The sequence below is a fragment of the Carcharhinus amblyrhynchos genome, chromosome 4 (genome assembly GCF_965287045.1).
Source record: "Carcharhinus amblyrhynchos chromosome 4, sCarAmb.v2.hapA, whole genome shotgun sequence".
NCBI lineage: Eukaryota > Metazoa > Chordata > Chondrichthyes > Carcharhiniformes > Carcharhinidae > Carcharhinus > Carcharhinus amblyrhynchos.
Genome location: NC_137327.1, coordinates 44,275,859 through 44,298,443, shown reverse-complemented (window position 1 = coordinate 44,298,443; position 22,585 = coordinate 44,275,859). Strand labels below are relative to the sequence as shown.

The 22,585-nt window shown below is 42.1% G+C and overlaps 1 protein-coding gene across 1 annotated transcript in view; it reads left to right on the top strand.

The window, feature by feature from the left end:
* LOC145342419 (dynein axonemal heavy chain 5-like) overlaps window positions 1-22,585 on the top strand; it is a 230,601-nt gene that overhangs the window by 207,304 nt on the left and 712 nt on the right. The window contains exons 79-81 of the mRNA XM_080187984.1: window positions 13,510-13,722; window positions 15,792-15,944; window positions 21,005-21,239. Of these exons, the coding sequence (XP_080044110.1) occupies window positions 13,510-13,722; window positions 15,792-15,944; window positions 21,005-21,239 (601 nt within the window). The remainder of the gene's footprint in view (window positions 1-13,509; window positions 13,723-15,791; window positions 15,945-21,004; window positions 21,240-22,585) is intronic.

Sequence of the window (22,585 nt, the reverse complement as noted above, 5' to 3'; positions counted from 1 at the left end):
CTAGTAGCAGCCTAGTAAATCTTTTCTGCGCTCTTTCTAGTTTAATAATAAAGTTTCTATAATAGGATAACAGAATTGCATACAGTATTCCAAGTGTGGTCTTACCAATGTCTTATGCAACTTCAACAAGACATTCCAACTCCTGTATTCAATGTTCTGACCACTGAAACCAAGCATGCCGAATGACTTCTTCACCACTCTGTCCACCTGTGACTTCACTTTCGAGGAGCTATGAACCTGTATCCCTAGATCTCTTTGTTCTGTAACTCTCCCCAGTGCCCTACCATTAACTGAGTAAGTCCTGCCCTGGTTCAATCTACCAAAATACATCACCTCACGTTTGTCTAAATTAAACTCCATCTGTATTCTTCAGCCCACTTTCCCAATTGATCAAGATCCTGTTGCAATTGGAGATAACTTTGTTCACTGTCCACTTTGCCACCAATTTTAGTGTCATCTGCAAACTTACTAACCATGCCTCCTATATTCTCATCCAAATCATGAATATAAATGACAAATAACGGTAGACCCAGCACTGATCCCTGAGGCACACTGCTGTTCACGGGCCTCCGGTTTGAAAAACAACTCTTTACAACCATCCTCTAGCTTCTGTCAAGAAGTGGAGATGCCGGCGTTGGACTGGGGTAAACACAGTAAGAAGTCTCACAACACCAGGTTAAAGTCCAACAGGTTTATTTGGTAGTAACTCTGTTTGTGATTAGAACTCTCCATTCACCTAACAAAGGGACAGAGCCCCGAAAGCTTGTGGCGTTTACTACCAAATAAACCTGTTGGACTTTAACCTGGTGTTGTGAGACTTCTTATTCTGTCAAGAAGCCATTTGTATCCATTTAGATACCTCACCCTGGATCCCGTGAGATTTAAGCTTATGCAACAACCTACTTACCTTGTCAAAGGCCTTGCTAAAGTCCATGTAGACAACATCAACTGCACTGCCCTCATCTATCTTCTTGGTTACCCCTTCAAAAAACTCAATCAAATTTGTGAGACATGATTTTCCACCACAAAGCCATGCTGATTGTTCCTAATCAGTCCTTGCGTCTCCAAATGCCAGTAGATTCTGTCTCTCAAAATACCTACCAACAATTTACCCACCAGAGATGTGAAGCTCACTGGCCTGTAGTTCCCAGGCTTTTCCCTGCAGCCCTTTTTAAACAAAGGCACAACATTTGCCACTCTCCAATCTTCAGGTATCTCACCAGTGACTATCAATGATTCAAATATCTCAGCGAGGGGACCCGCAATTTCCTCAGTAGCCTCCCACAATGTCTTGGGATACACTTCATCGGGTCCCAGGGATTTATCTACCTTGAAGCGCTTTAAGACTTCCAGCACCATCTTCTCTGTAATATGTACACTCCTCAAGACATCATAGTTTATTTTTCCAAGTTCCCTTCTTCCATGCTTTTCTCAACAGTTAATACTGATAAGAAATATTCATTTAAGATCTCACCCATCTCTTGTGGATCTGCACATAGATGACTTTGTTGATCCTTAAGAGGCCCTACTCTCTCCCTTGTTACTCTTTTGCCCTTTATGTATTTGTAGCAGCTCTTTGGATTCCCCTTTGCCTTATCTGCCAAAACAATCTCGTGTCCCCTTTTTCCCACCTGATTTCTCTCTTAACTCTATTCTAACACCCCAATACTTTTCAAGGGATTCACTTGATCCCAGCTGCCTACGCATGTCATGTGCCTCTTTCTTCTTCTTGACCAGGGCCTCAATATCCCGTCATCCGGGATTCCCTACTTCTGCCAGCCTTGCCCTTCACACTAAGAGGAATGTGTTTACCCTGAACCTTGGTTTCCACATTTTTGAATTCCAATTACCAGACGTCCCTTTACCTTAGACTATCAATAAATTCCTTTCCAGACTCACAATTGGTCATGTCCTTCTCCTTTGTGAACATTGACGCAAAATATTTGTTAGACGTCACCCTTCCTCCAGTTCCATGTGTAAAATCCCTCCTTTGTCTTTGAATGGACCTACCCTTTCTCTCGCTATCTTTTGCTCCTTATGTATGGAACACCTTTGAATTTTTCTAAATCTTGTTTGTCAATGGCATTTTATGGTTTCTTTTAGCCTTCCTAACTCCTTGTTTAAGTTCTTTCCTGTTTTCTTTATATTCTTCGAGGGCTCTGTCTGTCTTCAGTTTCCTAAACCTTGCATATGCCTCCTTTTTCTTTTTGACTAAGCTCACAATTTCTCTTGTCATCCATGGTTTCTGAATTTTGCCATCTTGATCCTTCATTTTCACAGGAACATGCTGGGCCTGAACTTTAATCAACCAGTCTTTAAAAGATTCCCACATAATAGATGTGGATTTACCCTCAAACAGCCACCCTCAATCTATATTCCCCAGCTCCTGCCTCATATTATCGTTGTTAGCCTTCCCCTAGTTTAATATTTTCACTTAAGGACTACTCTTATCATTTTCCGTAAGTAATTTAAAACTTACAGAATTATGGTCACTGTTCCTGAAATGCTCCCACTGAAACTTTAATCACCTGGCTGGACTTATTTCCAATACCAGGTCCAGTATGGCCCTATCTCTAATTGGACCATTTTACCACCCCTCACCACCCCCCACAAGCCTCTGGCACAAAGTGAGTCCCAGTCAACAGAACAGAAATTAAAATTCACATTACAACAACTCTGTTGTTTTTGCATTTTTCCATAATCTGTCCACATAGCTGTTCCTCTATCTCTACTGCCAGTTGGGAGCCTGAAGTACAACCTCATCAAAGTGATTGCATCCTTCCTGTGCCTGAGTTTTACCCATTCAGTTTCACTGGATGAATCCTCCAAGATGTCTTTCCTCAGTTCAGCTGTGATATTCTCCCTAATCAGTAACGCAATTCTCCCACCTCATTTTCATCTCTCTCTGTCACGCCTGAAACAAATCCTGCTACCTTAAGCTGCCAGTCTTATTCCTCTCTCAATCTAGTCTCTGTATTAGCTACAACATTATAGCTATATGTACTAAACCAAGCTCTAAGTTCATCTGCCTCGTCTGTCATACTCCTCATATTAAAACAAATACACTTTATTAAAACAAATTAACAACTCCTCAATCGCTTCACTTTCTGATCTAATGACATGCCAAGTGCTCATGCAGGTACGTTGTGAGGCAACCCACCCTCACCTCCCAGGCCATCATCACCCTCCGAGTAAAAAACATTTTTCCTCACATTTTCTCCCCGCTCCCAGACCTCCTGCCCCTCACCTTGAACTTGTGTCCGCTCGTGACTGACCCTTCAACTAAGGGGAACAGCTGCTCCTTATCCACTCTGTCCATACCCCTCATTATCTTGTAGACCTCGATCAGGTTGCCCCTCAGTCTCCTCTGCTCCAATGAAATATACAGGGGCTTTAACAACTTAAAATAGTAATTTTGGACATTTCATGTGCTTGCAAACACTGACGAACTGAAATTAAATGTATTTGTAGACCTGAGACTCACAGGATGAAGGCATTGCATGTTTTATGTCAATGTAGAGTTGAATCAAAGGAGTCAGAAATGAAAACAATAACACTGCTCAATTATGCATTATTAAAATATTAAATGATACAAAGTGTGCCCTCAGTCTTATTCCTGTTTTTCATAGAATCATAGAATTTGATTTGATTTATTATTGTCACATGTATTAGAATACAGTGAAAAGTATTGTTTCTTGTGCACTATACAGACAAAACATACTATATATGTTGTTCATCCATCATCATCGATGAGGGCCTCGACACCATTAGTCATTTTGAGGCTGGTTGCGGTGTGTCTGAAGATAATTGATCAGGCCAATTCGGGCACGGAATGTCCTGGCGCGTATTGGACAGACTTGTGTAGACACTGCAGTTGTTGTGCTGGTGGCTCTGGACTTGTGCAGCTCGCGCTTAAGTTGTGCCTCAGCAATACACCTTGCTTTGTGAGCTTGACAGCCTTTGTGGATGAGGCAGCGCCAGGTAAGACGGTTTTGTGCTAGCATTTCCCAGGTGGTCGTGTCAATGTCAAGCGACTTCAGGGAGGCCTTGAGTGTGTCTTTGAAATGTTTCTTCTGCCCTCCATGCGAGTGCCTTCCAGCAGAGAGTTCCATAAAAAGGAGCTCAATGGGCATGCGCTTGTCTGACATACGGATGACTTGTCCTGCCCAGTGGGTTTGCGCTCTCGTCAGCAGTGTGTGGACTGATGGTAGACTATCTCTAGAGAGAACTTCAGTGTCTGGTACTTTGTCTTGCCAACGGATGCGTAATATTCTGCAAAGACAAGTCATGTGGAAATGATTGAGCTGTCTTGCATGCCTTCGATACACAGTCCACATTTCACAGACATACAGGAAGGTAGCGAGCACCGCGGTGCTGTAGACCTTCAGTTTTGTTGCTGGGCTGATTCCTCGACATTCCCATACAGTGGAGCGCAGTCTACCGAAAGCAGAAGTTGCCTTTGCTATTCTGCAGTTAACTTCTGTATCAATAGACACTGCTTGGGAGAGGGTGCTGCCAAGATAAGTGAACTGGTCCACTGCCTGTAGTTTCTGCCCTTTGATTGTGATTATGGGTTCTGTGTACGGTGCATGAGGAGCAGGCTGGTGCATGACTTCGGTCTTTTTAATGTTGATGGTGAGTCCAAAGTTGTCACAAGCCGTGGAATATTTGTCCATACTGACTTGCATCTCTGGCTCTGAGCCAGCACAGTAAAAAGTCTGACAACACCAGGTTTTAGTCCAACCGATTTATTTGATAATAGACTCACAAGCTTTCGAGGTTTCCCTCTTCGTCAGGTGAATGGAGAGTTCTGGCCTCAGACAGAGCATATAAAGCACAGACAGTTTAGAGATTACTGATTAGAATGCGAATCCTTACACCTAACCTGCTGTTCAAGACCTGTAGTGGCTGACAATGTGAGTGGAAGGAGCACTGATCACAGGTTACAGAAATGTGTATTGTCTCCAGACAGTACAGTAAGTGAGGTTTTGCAAACCCAGGCACTATCTGTAACCCCCGTGACTTGCCTGGGTTTGCAAAACCTCATTTACTGTACTGCCTGGAGACAATACACATCTCTGTAACCTGTGATCAGTGCTCCTCCCACTCACATTGTCAGCCACTTCAGGTCTTGAACAGCAGGTTAGGTGTAAGGATTCACATTCTAATCAGTAATCTCTAAACCGTCTGTACTTTATATGCTCTGTCTGAGGCCAGAACTCTCCATTCACCTGATGAAGAGGGAAACCTCGAAAGCTTGTGAGTCTATTATCAAATAAATCGGTTGGACTAAAACCTGGTGTTGTCAGACTTTTTACTGTGTTTACGCCAGTCCAACGCCAGCATACCCACATCTGAGCCAGCATAAGGGTGCAATCATCGGCAAAGTGGAAATCTCTCAGAACAGTCTCTTTCACTTTGGTAATAGCTTGAAGTCTCCTCAGGTTGAAGAGTTTCCCATCCACTCTGTACATGAGGCTGATTCCAGTAACACCTGGAAGGCATCATTCAGTGTGGCAGTAAACATCATGCTAACCCTGTTTGACACCGCTGGTGACTGGGAATGCCTCAGAGGATTCTCCGCCATCCAGTACTCTGGCCATCATGGAACTGGTGTACCATCTGAATGAACTTGGGAGGGCAGCCAAACTTTGACATGATCCTCCACAGGCCTTGTTGGCTTACAGTGTCGAAGAGATTGCGATTCTGCTCCTGACACTTCTCATGAACTTGGCGCGCAGCAAAAATCATGTCAGTAGTACCACGACCTTTGCGGAAGCCACACTGTGACTCTGGAATTAGGCCGAGCTCCAGATGAGTGACCAGACAAATTAGCAGGACCCTTGCAATGATTTTTCCTGTGATGAGGAGCAGCAAGATTCCTCGATGGTTGTCACATACCTCTTGTAGAGGTGTACAATGGAAGCATCTTTAAGTTCCTGAGGAATGGATCCTCGCTTCCAAAAGGACTGGAACAACTCGGTGAGCTTCTCGATAAGTACAGAACCAGCAGCTTTATAGATCTCTGTGGGTATGGCACCTGCCCCCGGGGCTTTGCCATTGGACAGCTGGCTGACAGCTTTCATGACTTCTGCTACTACCGGTGGATCATCCATGGCGCTGTTGATATCAACCTGGGGAATCCTGTCTATTGCCTCATTGTTAATAGATAACGGTCAGTTGAGAATGGCTTCAAAGAGTTCAGCCCATCTCTGCAGATTCTGAGCCTTCTCTGTAATGAGAGTTGTACCATCTGTACTCAGGAGGGGGGGAACTCCCGAGAGATTGAGGTCCGTAGAGAGTGTTGAGGGCTTCATAGAACCGTTTCTTGAATAACTTTTTTGTTTCGGTCTACACGGAGGAGGACGTGAATAATTTGCCAGATGTTAGAGATGGAAAGGTGGTAGGACTGGAGGGTCTCAATGACATTACTGTTACTAGAGAGGTGGTGCTCGGCAGACTGGAGGGGCTGATTGTGGACAAGTCCCCAGGACCGGATGGAATGCATCCGAGGGTCCTGAAAGAAATGGCGGAGGTGATAGTGGATGCCTTGGTGGTTATTTTCCAGACGTCGCTGGATTCCGGGGAAGTGCCGGAAGATTGGAAAACGGCTAATGTTACGCTGTTGTTTAAGAAGGGTGCCAGGCAAAAGGCGGAGAATTATAGGCCTGTTAGTTTAACGTCTGTTGTAGGTAAAATGTTAGAATCCGTCATCAAGGAGGAAATAGCGAGGCATCTTGAGGGGAACTGCTTGATAGAGCAGACGCAGCACGGTTTCGTTAAAGGGAAGTCGTGTCTGACAAATTTACTGGAGTTCTATGAGGATGTGTCTAGGGCGGTGGATAGAGGAGAGCCGGTGGATGTGGTCTTTCTTGATTTTCAGAAGGCGTTTGACAAGGTACCTCACAAGGGGTTATTGCAGAAGGTCAGGGGGCATGGAATTGGGGGTAGGGTGTTAGCGTGGATAGAGGATTGGTTGTCAAATAGGAGGCAGAGAGTGGGGGTCAATGGGTGCTATTTGGATTGGCGGATGGTGACTAGTGGAGTGCCCCAGGGGTCGGTGCTGGGGCCTCAGCTATTTACCATTTATATAGATGATCTGGAGGAGGGAACCGAGTGTAGGGTGTCGAAATTTGCTGATGACACCAAAATTGGTGGAAAGGCAAATTGTGCGGAGGGTGGTGAGAGTCTACAGAAGGATCTAGATAGGCTGGGCGAATGGGCCAGGAAATGGCAAATGGAATTTAATGTTGGCAAGTGCGAGGTGGTCCACTTTGGTAGGAATAATGGTAGGAAGGATTATTACTTACGTGGAGAAAAACTGCAGCAGGCGACGGTGCAGAGGGACCTCAGGGTCCTAGTGCATGAGTCGCAAAAACCCAGCTTGCAGGTGCAGCAGGTGGTCAGGAAGGCGAATGGGATGCTGGCCTTCATAGCGAGGGGGATTGAATATAAAAGTAGGGAGGTCTTGCTGCGGCTGTATAGGGCATTGGTGAGGCCGCAGCTGGAGTACTGTGTGCAGTTTTGGGCACCGTACTTACGCAAGGATATTTTGGCCTTGGAGGGAGTGCAGAGGAGGTTTACTAGGCTGATGCTGGAGTTGAGGGGGTTGAGCTATGAGGAGAGGCTGAATAAATTAGGCTTGTCCTCGTTAGAGTTTAGAAGAATGAGGGGAGATCTCATTGAGACGTATAAGATGATGAATGGGATGGATAGGATAGAGGTGGAGAGACTCTTCCCGCTCAGAAAGGATAGTAGGACTAGGGGGCACAGCCTCAAGATAAAGGGGGGGCGGTTTAGAACGGAGTTGAGGAGGAACTTCTTCACTCAAAGGGTGGTGAATCTCTGGAATTCTCTGCCCATTGAAGTGGTGGAGGCTACCTCGCTAAATATTTTTAAGACGCGGGTTGATGGGTTTTTGATAAGAGAGGGGATTAAGGGTTATGGGGAGAGGGCGGGAATGTGGAACTGAGCCACGACAGATCAGCCATGATCTTATTGAATGGCGGGGCAGGCTCGAAGGGCTAGTTGGCCTACTCCTGCTCCTATTTCTTATATTCTAACGTTCTTATGTTTCAAGTCGTTTCTGTCAGCATATCCCTGTATTTCATCTGCCTTGGTGCTCAGCCAGGCATCCGGCATTTTACACAGTTTATCCTGGACTGTCCTGCAAACACTGGTAAAAGCATTTTTCTTGGCAGCTGAAGATGGGTCGTTCTGACAGGACTGAAGAAGACGGTGCTTTTCAACAAGTAGAGCCTGTATCTCCTCATCATTCTCATCGAACCAATCATGCTGCTTGCAGGTGGAGGGCCCGAGCAGATGTATGGATAGCATCCCTGAAGCGTTCCCAATCGTCCTCAATGCTGCCTGCAAGGTGTAGGTCAGCAAGCTTGATTTCTAAGTTTTCAGCCACTGCTGAAACTATGCTGGGGTTCTTTAGCTTGCCCGCATTGATTCTTTTCATAACCTTGCTTCCTTGTGGTCGCCTCTTGGGTCTGATGCAGACCCTCATTTTGGAGACAATGAGCCTGTGATCTGTCCAGTAGTCAGCACCACACATGGCCTTAGTCACTCTGGCATCCTGCCTGTCTTTTCTCCTGACAATGACATAGTCAATAAGATGCCAATGCTTAGAGCAGGGGCGCATCCTGGAGATCTTATTACGGGTAGGCAGATAGAAGGTTGTGTTGGTGAAGAGGAGATCGTGTGCTACACAGATCTTCAGTAAGAGTAGGCTGTAACTGTTACACTTGCCCACTTCATGCCTCCCGATGACTCCCTGCCAGATTGCAGAGTCACATCCTACTCTTGCATTGAAATCGCCAAGCAAGATCAGCTTGTCGGTACTGCTCACTACTGATAATAGGGCATCTAGTTCTTCGTAGAACTTGTCTTTTATCTCATCCAGGTTGTTCATTGTGGGGGCATAGGTGCTGATCAGGGTGGCTTGACTTCTGTCCTGTAACGGAAGCTGTAATGTCATAAGCTGGTCGTTCACACCCTTGGGTAGACTATCAAGTTTCCGAACAAGGTGACTCCTGATGGCGAATCCAACTCCAGCATCATGACGCTCATCGCTGCCTTGACCGCTCCAGAAAAAAGTGTATCCACCTCCAGTTTCAGTCAACTGACCTACATTGGCAAGACGAGTTTCACTCAGGGCTGCAATGTCAGTGTTGTATCTTGCAAGCTCTCTGGCAACTAAGGCTGTTCTTCTCTCTGGTCTGTCTGCTGTAGCGTTGTCCAAAAGCGTGCGCTCGTTCCACGTGCCAACGGTGAGTGGTGTCACCTTGCGTTTTATTTTGTTTGTTTGACTGCAAGATGGGATCCCCACCAGTCGCGGTAAAAATGTTTAGGGCACCTTTTCTAGCCCCCTTCTCATTCTATGGCGGTGAGCAGTGCATTCCTGAAGAGGACTGCTCAGTCACCCAGGTAGACGCCGAGTTTCACTGCTGCTTTGGTCAGGGAAAAATGACCATTAGACCTGAGCTGCCTGCATGCAGGTCCGTGACTACAGCTCCCAGTGTATCCACACCTGCTACTTTGTCACTCGTCCATCACCACAGGACTTCAAGGGTTGAACAGAACACTGATGATGATGATGATGGTGTCGAAACTAGCGCTTGATTTGGATTAAAGTGAGGGAGAGTTGCGTAGCGTCAGCCTCACTCTCTCTTCCCAATTCCCATCCAGATCCAGTGGCAAGACAAGAATCAAGATGGCTGGAGGTGGGACTTGGCACAGTGGATGACCAGGATGTCTTCTGTGTCTTGTCCTGCTCTTCGCGTTCCACAACGCTTGCAGAGATCACCTTCTTGACCGTTGGACCTTCCATTGGTCTCGTCTGCTCAATCCGCCAGACTCTGTCTTCACATGCTGGGATAGACATCCCCCTATCTTGCCAAGGGTTGAGACCCGTCAGCTACCCTCACCTGGTTTAGCCAGCTTGTCGAGGCCGTTGCCCAGGGTGTGGCTGTTGTCGCGTGCAAACAGCTACAGGGAGCCACAGGTGAGAGCTGAGTGCCAGGTGGGGACAAAGGATGGACAAACCACCCTGAAAGGACACGACATGTTCCCCCACCAAAGGTACTACCCTTCCTGGCACCCCATACACGCCCATACTATATATATAGAGAAGGAAAGGAGAAAATGCTGAATGTAGTGTTACAGTCATAGCTAGGGTATAGAGAAAGATCAACTTAATGTGTGGTGGGTCCATTCAAAAGTCTCATGGCAGCAGGGAAGAAACTGTTTTGGAGTCGGTTGGTACGTCTCCTCAGACTTTTGTATCTTTTTCCCCGCTGGAAGAAGGTGGAAGGGAGTATACTCGGGGTATGTGGGGTCCTTGATATTGCTGGCTGCTTTTCCAAATGCAATTAGTTATTTGTATACTTGTAACAATTGCTACATTTCTAATCCAAGTGTTAATGGATGGGAGGTTGGTTTGAGTGGTGGACTGGGTTTTGTTCACAACCCTTTGTAGTTTCTTGCAGTCTTGGACAAAACAGCAGCCATACCAAGCTGTGATACAACCCAAAAGAAAGCTTTCTATGGTGCATCTGTAGAAGTTGGTGAAAGTTGTAGCGGACATACCAAATTTCCTTAGAATCATATGCGCAGAAGAAACTGTTTCGCCCATCGAGTCCACACCAACATGTTAGAAACACCTGAACTCTCGCCAAATCTCATCTGCTAGCACTTGGCCCATAGCCCTGAATGTTATGATGTGCCAAGTGCTCATCCAGATACTTTTTAAAGGATATGAAGCAACCCGCCTCTACCACCCTTCCAGGCAGTGCACTCCAAACCGCCACCACCCTCTGGGTAAAACAGTTTTTCCTCACATCCCCCCTAAACCTCCTGTCCCTCACCTTGAACTTATGTGCCCTCGTAACTAACCCTTCAACTAAGGAGACTGTTCATATGCCTCGTAATGTTGTACACCTCAATCAGGTCACCCTTCAGTCTTCCCTGCACCAACAAAAACAACCCAAGCCTACGCAACCTCTCTTCATAACTTATATGTTCCATCCCAGGCAACATCCTGGTGAATCATCTCTGCATCCTGCCAGTGCAATCACATCCTTCCTATAATGTGGCAACCAGAACTGCACACAGTACTCTAACTGTGGCCTCATCAAACTTCTATATAACTCTAACATGACTTCCCTGCTTTTATAATCTATGCCTCGATTGATGAAGGCAAGTGTCCCATAAGCCTTTTTCACCACACTACTAACATGCCCCTCCATTTTCAACATCATAACAAAGCTGAGAATGTGTTGTGAACATATAGCATAACATGTACTAATTTCTGATATTTATTAATTTTCATTTCATTGCTGTAAACATAGCAATATTTAACAAAAGAACAAATGGGTTTTCTATTATCTTGACCAGCCTAGATTTATAACATATAAACCAGATTTTTATTGAAGGATATTTGCCTCCAAAAATTGGCAATGTTGCAGAGAAGGTAAAGTGTTTTGCATACAAGTTTATTCAAGCCAATTTTAAGCAAACAGACCATTATTATACCTTCAGTGGAGAAAATGGGAGGGAAAATTAACCAGCCCCTTCATATTAACAACCTTACAACACATATTAGTGTCAGTCATCCTGCAGCAATGAACACTGATCTTGCCCAGGTGTTCACTTAAATCTCCTATCTTTCCTAGGGCTGCCCATGATCTGACTGAGGGTCAAATTTGTTGATACTACCTTATCCCTCTGGCAGGAAATTGTGTCCAAATCCTGTGACTGTTGTTTTTGCATTGGAAATGAAGTGGTTATTTCCTGTGTTTGTTCCAAAGCTATAATTAATCACTCTGCAGGCTGATGCTCCCCTTAAATTATAGGTTGTCTGAAGTCTGCAGTTTTCCTCAAGCTTCTGATTGTATTTGTTAAGGAAGGGACACTGTGGAATAAATTCATTACACTGCCACAGGATATTGTACTTCTGCTATTAAAATTAGTAGTTAGAAGATTGAGCAAATTCACAGCTAATATTTTGCTGTTACATGTTCAGCGTCTCAAAACTGGCTACCTTGGTACCGCTGAATTTTGGATCTTGCACGGTTTCAGATCACTTGGTTTGGGCTGGGTCAGGTGGGGCGATTGGGCTGAGCCAGAATGGGTGGGGGTCAAGGGTTGCTCAGAATGGGAAAAGACAGGCACGTGAAGCCTTTAACTATAATCAGCATGCCACCATGCCAAAGCAGCACCTAGCCAAATAAGCTGGTAAGTAATTTTACTTATCTAGTAATAAAATTCATATATCATTGTTTTTACAGTTTTCCAGTTTTTGGACATCATAGTGTTTTGGATAAACAGATTTGAGATATTGTCACTGGATTAAATTAGGTGGTACCTTGATTCTGAGGTGGATGCTTATGAGTTGAAATCCACTCCAGGGTTTCAGAATATATTCTAGGTAGGTTTTCCAATGCAGTATTGAGGAACTCCTGTATATAGGTACAGCAAGTAATGAGAAAAGCAAATGGAATTTTGGCTTATAGCTAAAGGAATAAAATATAAAAGTAATGAAGTGTTGCTACACTGCACAAGACATTGGTGAGACTGCACCTGGAGTTCTGTGTACAGTTTTGGTTCCCTTATTTAAGGAAGAATGTACAGGCATTGGAGGCAGTTCAGAGATGGTTCACTAGATTGATTCCAGAGATGAGGGGTTGTCTTATGATGGAAGATTGAGCAGTTTAGGCCCATTCTCCCTGGAGTTTAGAAGAATAAGAGGAGATCTATTTGAGGTATATAAGATGATATAAGGTATTGACAAAACAGACATAGAGTGGATGCTTCCTCTTGTAGGGCAATCAAGGACAAAAGGTCATAGTTTTAGGATAAGAGGTAGCAGATTTAAAACAAAGATAAGGAGAAATTACCTCTCTCAAAAGGTGGTGAATCTGTGAAATTCACCAGAGCACAGTGGATCCTCATGCATTGAGTAAATTTAAGGAGGAGATGGATAGATTTTTATTTAATAATGGGTTGAAGAGTTATGGAGAATGGGCAGGAAAATGGAGTTGAGGCCAAGACAAAGTAGGTCATGATCATATTGAATGGCAGAACAGGCTCCAGCGGCTGAATTGTTGACTCCTGCTCTTAGTCTTTGTGTCTAATGTTTGGAGGTGATATGCGAAACCACGGTCTCATGGTGTTGTTTGAAGAACAACAAGGATTTTTCCAGCATTTTGACCAACATTTCTCTCTCAATCTGTTCTACCAAAAACAGATGAACTGGCCATTTATTCATTTGCTGTCCGTGTAAAAATGGCTACTAGGTTTATCTATGTAATGTCATGAATACAGTTCAAAATAATTTGGTGCATAAAGTTCTTTGAGACATTTTTGAGTCACAACAGTGTGCTAAATAAATACAATTCATTAACATTGTTTCACTATTTCAGATATTTTAGATTGTCTTGTTTCACTGCATGGTGGTAAATGAATTGCTCCCTAGTTGATACATCAGTTTCCTTATTATAGGTTAAAGAAAGATTGGCACAGATGGGTATTTTTCAGCCAATGAACATTTTCCTCCATCAAGAAACTGATCGTATGCAGCAAGTGATTTCATTGGTGCGCCACACACTCATGGATTTAAAACTTGCCATAGATGGTTCAATAATTATGAGTGAAAACTTGAGAGATGCACTAGATTGCATGTATGATGCCCGTATACCAATCAGGTGGCTAAAGGTAAGATAGAAGTTTTACAAAAGTGCATAATATTCATTTTGTGTGGTGATTGGGATAGAGCAGCTTCCACACAAACTGTTATTTTTATATGAATCTTTCAGTGGCACAAAATAATTATCTGCAAAAATATAAACTTCTACCAGAATTTAGTTTGATGAATTCTTCATGTGGGTCACAAGCATAAGCCTACATTCTATCCTCACTGTGACGTAGCATATTAATACATCAACGTAGTGGCATCAGGTTAAAGACTTTGCTCATTCACTAGCTACGTAGTTGTGGCAAGTTGTTTAAAATGCTGCGATTGATCTAAGTCGGTGTTAAGCGTTAGCTGTAACAATGCTATGATTATTGTGTTGAAAGTTAAACTCAGTAGCTGGACTTAAAATCAAGAAGAAAGGTTGCCTGCAGTAAGCAAGTTTTTTTTGTTTTTTTGATCAGTGTGTGTTCAAATTGGAAGGAAGTTGATCAGAGACAGCAAGTCACCTCGCAAACAATCTATTGGTCTGAAACTCATGCTTTATTTATTAAGCCAGAAATGAGAGAGCAGAAATTAGTAGATCCAGTAACAGCCATTCAATTTTTTCTGACAGATAGTTATTTTGATCAATTGCATGATGCTTTTTTTTAAATGTACATATATTTTGTAAAGTCACTGGACAGTTGGGCACAAAGCACTCATAGAGGGCTACTACTATAGCCCTCTACAGAGAGATATATTGGGATAGACAGTATGCTGGGCATATGATGGCAAGATCTTTTGCTGGGTGTTCATTCTAAATCCATTGTAATGTCCAACAGTTTCATTTTAGCTATCATAATGTAGCTGGATTTCATTCATTACCATGTACAAACTTGAGCATGATGCTTTTATTCCTGCTGATAGTGCTTTCTATCAGCAAAATTCCCCAATATTTTTACATTGCTGACTGTGCAGTAAATTCTGTTGCAGTACTTCTAACATGCATGTTTGTGAATTGAATTAACTTCTAGAATAGTACAAAATAGTTACAAGATAAATCACAAATTATAATTCATACAAATACTTAGTATCTGTATCATATAACTTGCAATAATCAATATTTGATTTGATTTATTATTGTCACAGGTATTAGCATTCAGAGAAAAGAATTGTTTCTTGCGAGCGATATAAACAATGCATATCATTCATAGAGAACGAAATGAGAGAGTGCAGAATGTAGTGTTACAGTTGTAGCTAGGGTGTAGAGAAAGATCAACTTAGTGCAAGGTAGGTCTGTTCAAAAGTCTGACGGCAGCAGGGAAGCTATTTTTGAGTCATTTGGTTCATGACCTCAGACTTTTGTTCTTTTTCCTGATGGAAAAAGGTGGAAGAGAGAATGTCTGGGTTGCACAGGGTCTTAATTATGCTGGCTGCTTTGCCAAGGGAAGTGTCAATGGTTTGCATGGTGGATTGGACTACATTCATGACCTTTTTAAGTTTCTTGCAGTCTTGGGCATAGCAGGAACCATACCAAGCTGTGATACAACCAGAAGAAATGCTTTCTATGATGCATTTGTAAAAGTTGGTGAGAATTGTAGCTAACATGCCAGATTTCCTTAATCTTCTGAGAAAGTAGAGGTGTTGGTGGACTTTCTTGACTATAGTGTCAGTAAGGGGGAATCAGGATAGGCTGTTGGTGATCTGGACACCTAAAAACTTGCAGTCTAGGAAACAAATACTTTTTCTGGTGCAAATAGGGTATTATTTTGAGATTATGATTAAAATTTCTCACTAGGGCATGCAAAAGGAAATTCTACCTATGTTGAAATAATTTCTGTACAAACATGTTCCTCCTCTGAGCAACATCTGTCTGTAGATTGAATGAATTTTTGTTGAAAAATCCAGGCATGCCTCGATTGTATTCATTCCATCAAAAAGTGACCTGAAAACATTGCAATTGTTGAATGCTTGCCAAAAAAATTTCTGATACAAATATATATTGTGCAATATCTTTAGCAATGTATAGATTCTAATTATAAAACATTTGGAAAGATAGGGTGTGTTATTGGTGTGCTGGTATTGTACTATTGTTTACTTTTCAATTTAGGCATCTTGGGCTTCAAGTACTTTGGGATTCTGGTTCACTGAATTAATGGAAAGGAACTATCAGTTCCAGACTTGGGTTTTTGAAGGGAGGCCAAACTGCTTCTGGATGACAGGTTTCTTCAATCCTCAAGGATTCCTTACAGCTATGAGACAGGTCAGACTATAATAGATCATGTACAACTTGTTATTCTTAATGCAGATTACCTGAATCATAAGGTACAAATACTATCAGCATATGTCAGGGAATATTAGATTAAACAGCTATTTATTAAACCTCTCTTTTGCAGTAGTGTTGGGATGTGGAGTTCAGACTTCACTATGTATATTTTCCTCTGATGGTGTCCCTCAAGAGCCAAAGTTATTTGTATTTTTTGAAGTGAAATCTTGTCTGAAGCATAGAATTATTTCAGCACAAAAGGAGGCCATTCATCCCATCCAACCTTCTGTTAGGGAAGTTGAGCATATCCCACTTCCCTATCTTTTCCCTGTAGTCCTGCATAGTTTTGCCCTCCAGGTACTAATATAATTCTCTTTTGAGAGTCATGATTGAACCTGCCACTATTCCCCTTTCAGACAGTGCACTGCAAATCATTTGCTGAATTAAAAATGGTTTTCCTCATATTGCATTTGGATCTTTTGCCAATCATTTTAAATTAATGTCAGGTCAATGGGAACAGTTTCTCGTTTTCTATTTTGTCTAGACCCCTCATAATTTTGATGACTTTGATTAAATCTCCTCCCAAGCTGCCTCCTCTTTAAGGAGAACAATACCAGCTTCTCCAATCTATCCCTGTAACTGAAGCCCCTCACTACTGGGACTATTCTCGTAAATCTTTTCTGGATGCTGCATCAAACCTTGTATCCTTCCAAAAATACAATGCCCAAAATTTGTCACAATATTCCTGTCAAAGCTGTATTAATGATTTAGAAAGGTGCTCTTTTTCTTACTTTTGTACTGTACACTCTATTTAAAAAGCCCAAGACCCATATGTCTTTTTACTATTTTCTCACCATGCTCTGCTACTTTCAATGAATTGTGCATGTATAGATCTAGGTCTCACTGATCTTGCCATTTCCCACTTCAGAATTATAGAACTTTATTTTATGTAACTTCCCCTCATTCTTTTCACCAAAATATATCACTTCACACTTCTCTGCATTAAATTTTGCTTGTTATGCATCTGTCAATTTCACCAGCGTACATTCTCACAAATCCATGAAGGTTGTGACACAAGTGGAGAAGGTTGTTAGGAAGGCTTATGGAATGCTAGCCTTTATAGGAAGGGGTATAGAGTATAAAAGCTGCCGTCAAATGCTTCAGTTGTATAGAAGGTTGGTTAGACCGCATTTGGAGTACTGCGTCCAGTTCTGGTCACCTTACTACCGGAAGGACGTGGAGGCTCTGGAGAGGGTTCAGAGGAGGTTTACCAGGATGGTGCCTGGCATGGAGGGGCTGGGTTACAAGGAAAGGTTGGAGAAACTGGGACTTTTCTCCTTGGAAAGACGGAGGTTGAGGGGGGACATGATAGAGGTATATAAGATACTGAAGGGAATAGATAGAGTCAATAGTGAGAGACTGCTCCCTAGACTGGGTACAAATATGAGAGGTCATGATTTAAGGGTGAGGGGGGAGAGGTATAATTTGGATGTGAGAGGAAGGTTCTTTACGCAGAGAGTTGTGGGGGTATGGAACGCGCTACCGAGTAGGGTGGTGGAGGCAGGAACGTTGGACTCATTTAAGGTTCAGTTAGACAGACACATGAGTGAAACGAGGATGGAGGGTTATAGTAGGGGCTATTAAATAAGGTCAGAACCTCGGGAGACACCGGAAGTGCAGACTTGTAAGTTAACGTTTTTGTCTTTTTATTCCGCAGGTGGAGGTCCACCTCGTTGTCAAACGAGGGGCATGCACACGGTGGGTCGTGCGTGGGCTGTTCAAGTGGCCTAGTACTTCGTGTTGCTGTGTGTGCTTGATCCTGGACCGGTAGACGGGTGCCACAACAGCTCAGTGACTAGCACTGTTAGCTGTGCAGATACATGGATTTGGGCCTGTGTCTGTGGGAGTTTGCGCATTCTCCCTGTGGTTGTGTGGGTTTCCTCCGGGCGCTCCGGTTTCCTCCCACACCCCAAAGATGTGCTCTTAGGCTGATTGGTTTACCAAATTGACACTATTCTCCCCTGAATCTGGCTAAGTTAGGGGTTCCATTCGTAGACACGCAGGGTAGAATAGGTGTAGGGTGATGTGGCGGCGCGGGCTCGTTGGGCTGAAGGGCCTGTTTCCTGTGCTGGGTTGTTCTTTGTTTGTTCTCTGAAGTCTATTGGTATCCTCCTCACAGCTCACTATACTCCTAAATTTTGTGTCATCTGAAAATTTTGAAATTGTGCTCCACACAATCAAATAATATTAATGTATTAAATATGGATCCCTAAGAAGCAGTCTGAAAAACAAATGTTCATCGCTGCTCTGATTCCTGTCACTCAACCAGTTTTGATTCCATGTTGCACTGTCCTTTTATTCCATGGGCATCTGCTTTGATAGTAAGCCTATTATGTGTTGTCCAACAGGTGACTGAAGAACTAAGTCCAAGTAAATCTATTATGTGGCACTTTATCAGATGTCTGTTGAAAATCCATATGTACCACATCAATCCTCTCTGTCACCTTGTTAAAAAACTTAATAAATTTAATTACACACAAGTTGTGTTTTACAGATCAGTACTGGCTTTCCTTAATTAATCTACACGTGTCCAAGTGACCATTAACTTTGATCTTGATTATCATTTCTAAAAGATTTCCCACCACCAAAATTAATGTGTCCTGAAGTTGCTGGGGTTTTCCTTGAATCCGTTTTTGAACCTAGGTGTAGTATTTTTGATTCTTCAATCCTCCTCTCTATCTAAGGAGAATTGGAAGATTATTGCCATACCTTCGTAATTTCCACCCCTAATTTCTGGTCCCAGTGACAATCAGTGTATCAAATACATTCTCCTTATTAACTTCTAGCTCATCCAGTATATCATCCATCTCCTCTTTCACCTAACAACATCTTTTTCCTTAATAAAGGCAGATGCAAGGTACTCAGCCACACTCTTAGTTTTGCATGACTGGTCTCTTTTCTGTTCCCTAATCAGCCAATCCCTCATCTTACTAGCCTTTTACTATTTATACACATGTAGAAGATCTTTGTATGTCATTTTATGTTAGTTGCCAGTCTCTATATTTGCCCCTCATTTGCTTTTTCACTTTCTTTCTGATATTTTCTACATTGACCAGGTTCTCAATTGTATTGATCAATCTGACATCTGTCATAAGCCTCCTTTTTCTGAATCATCTTATTGTCTATCTCTCTCATCATCCAGGGAGGTCTAGTTTTGGTTACATAACTTTCACCTTTGTGGGAACATCCCTTGACTATACCTAAATCATATTTGGCTTAAAGGTAGTCCATTGTTGTTTTACAGCTTTCTTGTAGGGCATAATGTTAAAGAGTTAATGATTGTTATTGCACATTTGCAACAAACATAAAAAAAATCAACTTCATAAAAGTGTTTTCTATTTCTTATATGTGTACACATTTATTATAATTTATAAGTTTGCTACTCAACGAATGCTTAAATCTTACCTTTTTGTCATTTTAAATGGGAGGTTTAATATTGGGAGTGCTGCAGGAGAGCTGGATTTTCGTATCAGACACACACATATATGCACAGACTCAGACCCAAAGGAAACACCCAAAACAGCATACAAGACTCACTGTCTCTTCCTCACACACATCCCTACATCTCTCTTTCATACACATCCTCTTGAGTTTGCCTCCTGGCTTCTTCTACCCAGCATCAACCTGTAATGTTAATTCTATTTTATTCTCCACAGATATGTTGCCAGATATGCTGAGTATTTCCAACATTTTCTGACTTTCTCTAGAGCCTGTTGCTAGCTATAAAATGCCAAATCCATTCAATGTGGCTTCAGTCATTAAGAATATCATGGAAGCTTTGTAGTCTTTGTCTCTTATTGATATATGTGAATCAATTTTGACCAGAAAATTTTCTGCAGATTTTTAAAGCAGATCCTAAATTTCTTTAGATGAGGGAATAGATGAAAGAAATTTCCTCCCGACTGCTTCCTGAAATAAGGCACTAAAATGATTGATTTATTCAAGATAGCCAGGTGGTAAAGGGTGGAATTAGAGCCAATCGCTTACATGCTCAAGCTTATAGTGATAGTGGCTTACTAACATGAACTTGGACTACAGCAAACTAAAACTGCGCTGTTGGGTTTCCAAGTGAGTCCCCAATTAATACCCACCACCTGAATACAACTGAACATTCAATTAATACACAATTGATGCTGATGGCAATTTCAATTTCATTTTTGAGCCAGTGCCAATGTACTTCTCTTTCCATCTTTGCATTTGTTAATTTTTTTCCACAGATGCTGCGAGATCTGTTAAGCAGAACCTATGTTTTTTTCCTAAGACTCTATTGTGAAATGAGTTTGGGTTATAATAGTCCAGATCCTTATTAACATAGGAAGATAGTATAAAATTCTCCTTTGTTCTACTTTATATAAGTTGGTATATTTCAGGAAGGTATATTATCCATTATTGCAGTGAGTTGAACCATTTAAACTGCTTTGTATCAGTCTTCATCTGAGGTAGAGGTTAAGGACACTGATGTGTAGAATTGAGACAGTTGTAGCATGCATCTTATGCGTAAGATGTATAAGATCTGACGAAGGGTCATCTAGACTTGAAGCGTTGGCTCTATTTGCTCCCCACAGATGTTGTCAGACCTGCTGAGACTTTCCAGCATTTTCGGTTTTTGTTTCAGATTCCAACATCCGCACTATTTTGCTTTTATTTTATTATGCATAACCTGCCAACCTCGATATTATCTGGATTAGGTTTTTAATTTTACAATGCTGACTCACCAAAAAAGAAAATAAAGTACAAAGTTTGATGTCTTGTCAATGTCTCACTTAAAACACAAAGACCCTAAAATCACCTCTATTGACATCTTTAATATTCCAAGTCATGTTGAACAGATCCAAGACTTTGCCTGATATTTTGTAATTAGTATTTAGAAGAGTTAGTGAGAGCTGTTGAAGAAGTTTAGCAGTAATACCACTCTGGATTGCTGCTGGTTAACATCAATTAATCATCTTCCCTGTGCATCGTGTGTTAACATGAGCTTTTCTCTCAACTAATAACAGGAGGTTACTCGGCTTCACAAGGGCTGGGCTCTAGATAGCGTGGAGCTTCACAATGATGTCACTAGATTATCAAAGGAAGATGTCATACAACCTCCTTCCGAGGGAGTCTATGTCTACGGCTTGTATCTAGAAGGTGCTGGATGGGACCGACGTAACAACAGACTGACAGAGTCAAAACCAAAAGTCTTGTTTGAAATTCTGCCTGTTATTCATATCTCTGCTATTAACCACCACAGTAAGTCAGGAAAAATGTTCCCACTTGTTATTACATTGAAATATATTGCCCTTACAATTTGTGTCTTACACAATTGGATTTTAACATCATCAATTCAATGTCCACAACATTTATGCCATTTAAATTCAGAAATCCAGGAACTCTTGTCAATGATTGCTTGTTCCTTCACAGAATATGCTGTTGCAATCAATCTTCTGCAACCACTTGAATTTATGCTTTCAAAATCTCTTGAAAATGTTACACTTTGTTGAATAAGCTGTATCTGAGTTCTATCAGGTTTCTCTGATTTAACTGACATTTACAAATACCAGAAAGTGATGTCAGTTTCATAGTTGTCAGGATAGTGAGCATTGTCAGTTGCACCACCACCCTAACTGCAAAATCCAGGCGTAAATATTTCACGACCTCAAAATGCCATCACTTTGTTTCCCACCATTATAAAATAAACTTGGGCAGAAAGATCATTCAAAAATAATGGAATCTTCACTAAAGAAGAGAAGCATATCTAAAAATGAAAAATATAACAATGAATAGTCAGCATGGATTTCAAAATCTTGCATGGGGCAACAATATTGAATATTTGAGAAGATAACAGAAAGCTTGGACAAGAGCAAGGCAGTAGATATATTTATTGGGATTGGTGAAGAGGTGAGTCAGGACTGCAACAAAATATGTGGGCAAATAATTGGCAAATGAAGTTCAGCATTGAAGTATGTTCTGGTAGGAAGACAAGGGAGATCACTTATTACTTGGAACATTGAAGTCTGGTTGATGTAGAGAATGAAAGGGATCTTGAGTGTACAACTACATCAATCATTAAAAGCTGTGGCACAGGGTTGCAAGGCCATAAAAAAGCACTGGGTTTTATTTCTGGAAGGGTAGAATTGAAAAGTAGAAAAGTTATGCTAAACCTGCCTCAAAATTTGGTTTGACCACAATTGAGTGCAGGCTTGCTTGCTATTTTATTGAAAGGATCATTCCACTATGCTGCACTGGTCCAACAGTGTAGCAGGGCAGGAAATACAAACGGAAGCCATAAAGCTCGAAATGCGCCTGTGTTGGGCCTTCTGTAATCCTCCCAGACCATTTTTCCTGCTTGATCTGTATTGTGCCCAAAATGGATGCCAATGTCAAATGTTTTTGAATTAACTTCCGTATCATTAACAAGTTGGCATGATCCTTTTTCCCCCTCCTGTACTTTTCTCCCTCCCCGGCATGATATCACTCTGGCATCATTTACAGTTGGCCTATAAAATCTTGCGCCCGGCATAGTGCTAGCGAAAGGGAGGGAGAAAGTAAGTCCCATTGTGCAACAGACCCCGGAGTGCACAAGTGAGGTACCCAGG